At 45.5% G+C, this 6000-nt stretch overlaps 1 protein-coding gene across 4 annotated transcripts in view; it reads right to left on the bottom strand.

Moving 5' to 3' along the window:
• Positions 1 to 292: 292 nt before the first annotated feature.
• The window catches only part of LOC147898623 (uncharacterized), a 60434-nt gene continuing 54726 nt past the window's right edge, over positions 293 to 6000 (bottom strand). For 2 of the 4 annotated variants that reach the window (XM_087378956.1, XM_087378959.1), the window contains 2 exons: positions 3053 to 3088; positions 1637 to 2703 (listed from right to left, as the gene is read on the bottom strand). In XM_087378956.1, coding sequence (XP_087235082.1) covers positions 1876 to 2703; positions 3053 to 3088 — 864 coding nt within the window. In that variant the 3' untranslated portion in view covers positions 1637 to 1875. Of the gene's footprint in view, positions 944 to 1636; positions 2704 to 3052; positions 3089 to 6000 lie in introns of those variants that run through there. The other 2 variants (XM_087378958.1, XM_087378957.1) reach the window with 2 other exon arrangements.

Below are 6000 nucleotides of genomic sequence, written 5' to 3'. Positions count from 1 at the left end.
GGATTCTCAATCTTGCCAATCTTATGATTGGCATGTCTACATTAATTCTCTTGTGTTAATAAGATGAATTAGTTAACTATAAGTTTTCATTTGTAGAAACACCTAGCATGTTTAGCCAATGTTGTATCATGAATCGCCTCAATGACCTTACCAAATCCTTGGGACAAATTGTAGCACATTAAGCAAAGATATAATATATCTCAGATGGTATTGTCAATGAATATGCCACATCATCATCCGTTAGCATTGTGGCAATGACAATTAAGGAACACGTTCAACTTTCACCTTTGCTCCCTTTTCACCTTCAACTAGTATCACAGCCATGATCACCCTTTACAATTAATAAAGAAGCTCCCTTTGATTGAAAAAGGTGCTTAGCAATCAAACAGCTCCATTGTAGTCCAAACTTTGAAAACGGAAAAGATGGCTATAAACTTACTTTAACTACACCATAATATTTTACTTGCTGTCCCATCTTTTTGAAGCTTTTGACTTCATAGTAATCTAAGTTGCTATGTGCTATGCTTTTGACCTCTTGGCTTCCACAAAGGACTTCATAAAAGACTTTCCTTCTCAACCTCTCTTCTTCTAGTGCGAGTGCTCAACAACAAGCTTGGGTCTCCATGTAGAAAGCCCTTTCGGCTCCCATCTTATGTACAAAACTCTCATTGAGGGATAGGCAATGGAGATCCCTATCTAAAAATACTTGAGGTCAGCATGGAGGGAAGAACACAGTTTTCAGCAACTCATACTGCTATTAAGCAGGCCTTGTATTGTTTAATTTGATTTGTAGAAGGAGCCAAGTTAACTGTATCGAACGAGCCAAACATTATGTCACCTCTCCTTTGTAGGCCTCCCTCATCATTTGAAAAAGTGTAAATCCTTCAGCAAGAGAGGAATCTCCCCATAGATGACCTACCTTTGGTCCACAGAAGCTGCAAAACTGCACTGTATTGAATGAATATATCATCACACCTAATTAAGAAACAAGCCAAACATTAGAGCACAACTATCAAAATGAAAGCAAATGCAACAGATATGGAGTTGAAATCAAACCTGAAATCGCAGCCATTATGAGTAGCAAGATTACTAGCAAAGAAAGAGCAAATTGGAACTTTCATCCAAACTTCTAGTCTCCAAATAATACAAAGCCTAAAAAGCATGTATATTCTTGATGTGTACCAAATACCGGTGGGTTAGAGTATCCAAGGGTACCGCCCTTATAAAATAAAAATAAAATACAATTAAAAAAAGGCGTACACTATGGTTGTTTCAAAGCATCTGCCACCCTCAATAGTGCATAGCAGAAATTCTTTTCGTTTTTTAAAACCTTTTTCAACATGAATCCTTAATCAATATTTTAGATACATCATTCTTCCATTCAGTGTTGGCCTTAATTGTCCGTGCTCTGAAACATGTCCATCTTAAACACGTTTATAAACATTCGTGACAGTATAGCGAATCGGCTGTCCACAACGTTACACTCACTGAAAAGGGCCAGAAAACACATTTACTACAAAATCTGCAAAATTGCATGCTGTAGCTAGACAAACCATTTGCAGAAAATATCTTCGTGCCTTGAAATTGAGACAATAGCTGTTGCCACAGACAGGACACTTGATTACACAACTATTCAGACAAGAATGTCAATGTCATGGCATAACAAGCATTGCCTCAACACAAAATCTACATTTCTGATTCCAAATTACCTAGACCCTCATTCTTTGACTTCCCACGCCTGAAATACTGATGTCATTGTGTGCACAACAATTTTCATTTTTCCTGCAGAAACTCAATATCATAAGGTGGACACGCTGCACCCATCGCAAGATTTTTGCAGCCACCAAAGGTTGATTTGGAATGAGACAAACCATTTTATTGCCGTGGAGGGTGGAGAGCAGGCAATGGAGGCTGATTGTAAAATCCCATTCCTGATGGCTGCAGTGTCTGGTAAGGCCCAGGATTTGTGTTCTGAGGATGCATAACCATTCGAGGCATGCCTACTACCAGCTGGCCCTGCATGGGCAGGGGTGGAGGAGGTGGAAGTCCACCTGCAAATCCAAAACGTTGCATGCTTACATTCACAGAATTCGTCATGTACTGTGGCTGTGGTGGAAGTGGAGGAGGAGGAGGGAGTTGGTGTTGCATGGTAGAGGGTTGCTGCTGCGAAGGAGAAGCATGTGGCTGCAAAGAAACAGGCTGATGTTGCAAAGCAGAGCTCTGTAATGCTGAGGGTGCTGGAAGATGATGAACGTAAGCATCCGACATCTGAATTTGATCAGTCCCATTCAATCTTTGCCTTTTATCGGGAAAAAAGGTGCTCAAAGGGGCATCTAAAGGTGCACTTGCAGTCCTCATATTAGCTGCTTCTTCAGCAGCAAGCGATGACAGCACAGACGTCAGCACCTGAGCAGAAGATGTGGAGGCAGTAAGCTTGGCTGCAACTTCTGCCGCGATTGCTGATGCACTTTTGGGCTTCTTTGATTCGTCAATTACCGGGGCCATGCTCTCTACAACAGAGACTGGTGGCCAGGGAAGCTTATCTCCTGTAGACAGACTCTGTTGATTTGTAACAGAATCCCTCAGCATATCGGGTCCATTTTCTCTAGGTCCATGCTGAATGATTTCACCCATGCCTGTATTACTGTTATCCAAAAGCCGCTGACGGAGACTGCCAGAATGTTCTGCCTGAGATTGAGCAGTCTGCACGTTTGTCACACACATCAATACAACCCATGCATTCAATTATCAAGATCCATTTCAAGTTTCAAGGAGACCAATATAACAACTAAACAGTAATCTCTTCTTGAATTCTAGATCGTAGCACCTTTTTTCTAAGCCATTCTACTTTTTAGTTGATTGCATCCCTCTTTGAGTGAAAGTTAAATAGACATATACCTTTGTGAACCTAGAATACATCAAATATTCAAATTTAGAATTATCAGACAAAAAAGAAAGAAAAAGACAAAGAAGGCAGGCAGACAAAGGAGGGAAAAAGGGGGGTGGCGGGGGGAAGCAGGGGGGGAGAGAGAGAGAGAGTAAATGCACTAACCTGAAGTTGAGTTCGGATCAACTCAAGCTTGCTTTCCTGTGCAAAAGATCATTTATTATTATCATGCACATCGATATAATAATTATAAATGAACGATCTTTCATAAAACTTATCCATAGAGCATCTATTAATCTATTCTATTATATTTCTTGTATTCTGCTGAAGTTTTCAATAATTAATATTACATCTACATGCATCTAATACAGATAAATTCATTGAACTAACAAACCAATGCTTATGTTACAATATTCATTAATATCGATCCTTTCATGACACGACATCATCCATTGGCATTTCAATCAATGTCCCTTATATGATAAGGGAAAATTTTGGAAGTCTTGTAAATGAATGCTATCAACTCCCCCTTAGAAATGGGAATTTGGGACACCAAGGTACTTCTGTCTTTCATGGTTGTTGGGGTCTGAAAGCACAGCTTTCAAGGTAGTATTCTAGATGATACGACAGGCACAATTCCTTCATGTGACTATGTTCTCTTCATCCGAGTTCTGCAGGGTGAACACAACAAATGAACCAGCTCCTTGTATTGTAGGAAGCATGCATCTTGGGGCTGTACATGCGAGCCTCGATACCCAAGAATCAAAGTAGATGAGATTTTGAACACCGAAAAATTGCCATTTACCTTAAGCTATAGCTTGCCATTTACCTTCAGCAGCTTGAAGTATAAACTATATTCTTAAGTCGTATGTTTGCTAAAAGGATCAAGCAAACTTGCACTGGTCAGCCTGCCTTTTAGAGACAATGTGTCTATAAATGGTGGGCATAAAGGCAAATGTCATACAAGCCTATAAATGTGTCTATAAGGCTGTAGATATATTTTCTGCCAGACATGTTGATAAAACAACACAAGTCAAGGAATGAAACCTGTCAATGGGCCGCTAGCTAGCCACCCAAGAGAGAGCCCAATCCCCCAAAATGGATCCAGAAATATGGGCCTTCTCTTGCCTCAAGCCATTACATCTCTTCCTTCTCAATTTCCCACTTTGTATGTGGAATATCTCTTTGGACTATGTCCATGTGGCAGTTTCATATATGGCTTGCTAGACCATATGTTTAAAGCCCCCTCCTCAAGCCATATGTGGTCTTGATGTCAGGTCCTCATCCATAGATATCTCTAGATGGTCCCGTAGGGCTGATATACATCAGAATGCTGCTAGTCTCACCTGACCCCCAAAGTAGTGGTCACAAAGGCAATCGCATCATCCATGGGCATGATGTTTGTGTGGGTGTTGAGGGCCTTATTGGCCCTCGATAGTGGCCGAAACGGTTGCCTTTGCAGGCCCCCGCTTTGCCACACCACCCACCTAGATGTCTCCCCGATGGCCGACTGCATTGTGGCTATCTGAGCCTCTGCAACCACTGGGGAGCCCCCTGGTGTTGTCCTCATGGTTGTCACCTCCTCTCTAAGCTGAGAAAGAAAGAAAGAAAGAAAGTTTATTTTTTTTTGCCGAAAAAACAGTGCTGATTATATTACTTCGAAAAAACAAGAATACATGGGGTCAGTTTTGCAGCTGACGGGGCTGCGTTCACAAATCGGACGCAGCCCTAAGAGGAAACAAAAAGCTCTCTCTCACGGAGGGATCAGGCGGGTGTGAATAAACAGCCAGAGAGGCGGTGAGTAGTGCCACTGAAGGCCCTGAGATGTATGCTTGAAGAAGAGGCCCTGCGTATCCCAATCACGGAGGAAACATCTCCGCTTCTCCCGGCCAGCCCGGGAATCCCCCTGGATCTGGTCCCACTGGCCTCTGAGCGTGTGGATAATCTCACTCCAGATGTCGGCCATGACCTGGGCAGTCGAAAGAGAGGTACCTCCGAGGATCTGCGCGCAGCGCGAGGTCCAAATGTGCCATCCGACGATGCTGCTAATAATCTCCCAGACTGGCTGCCTAACCTGAGATCCTGTGTCCACCTCTGCCAAGTGCTGCGGGATGCCCTCAAGCAGCCCCCAAGTCCCCTGTGTGATGAGGAACATAGGGTCCTGCGGGCCTGCCTCGAACAACTAGTGATAGCCAGGTGTGGTGCTGCACCAGCAGAACGCGCCCCAAGTGATCAAACCTAACTCCGGTGCTGCACGAGTAAGGATCCCGAAGGCCCGCCTCCACACGTCCTGGGCGCGAGTGCAGCTCCATAGGCAGTGCTTTGGTTACTCCTCGTCCTCATGACAAATCTGACAGAGTCCTTCCTGACCAATCTGCCGCAACCAGCTCCCCACTGGAAGTCCCTTGTGGGCAAGTAGCCAAAGGAAGTAGGAAATCTTCCGCGGCCGCCAGCTCTCCCACAAGGCCTTCCAGAAGGCCTGCAGAAATAGCCTGGAAAGACCCTGAGCATACCGGTCGGCCCCTGGTCTGCCACAACCTCTGGCCATCTCCACTCTCCTGGGTCCCAGTCAAGCTCTGAAAGGGCCCGCCCCTCCCAAAGCCAGAGACGCCACACCTGCAGCTGATCCTACTCTACTCTAGGATCAATCCGCCAAGCCTTCCCCACCAGGCCTACGACACGAACCCTCTGCCACGAGAGAAGGGGGTCGATGAGCGCACCCTCTCTCCTGAGTCGGCCGTCCCCCAAAACGGCGAAGAAGAAGACAGAGGTGTCGTCCGGCCGGCCTGCAACAACCAGTGGGATGCCACGAGGGGTGAACTGTCCAAGCCAACGAGCATCACCAGGCATGAGGGTCTGAATCTCTGGTGGAACCAACCATCCGACAGGAATCACTCCATCTATCTCTGTACGCCTCGCCTGAGCTCCACGGACACCCCTGGCTGCGGCTGCTAGAGCAGCAGTCTCCAAGTGTCTGTAAGTGTCCCTCCAAACTCGAAGGGACCGGGCGGGCCCCCGCATCCAGCCGTCCCACGAGATATGCGACCTCTCCCCCAGCTGAAGGCCCGAGGCATCTCTGACCTGATCGTTCCAGATGAGCGGCTGGCGGTCGA

This window comes from Dipteris shenzhenensis, chromosome 9 (assembly GCF_047967505.1).
Source record: "Dipteris shenzhenensis isolate YYH24624 ecotype China chromosome 9, Dip_SZ_1.0, whole genome shotgun sequence".
NCBI classification, from domain to species: domain Eukaryota; kingdom Viridiplantae; phylum Streptophyta; class Polypodiopsida; order Gleicheniales; family Dipteridaceae; genus Dipteris; species Dipteris shenzhenensis.
The sequence above is the reverse complement of the archived record's forward strand: the minus strand, read 5'-3'. Positions and strand labels throughout refer to the sequence as shown.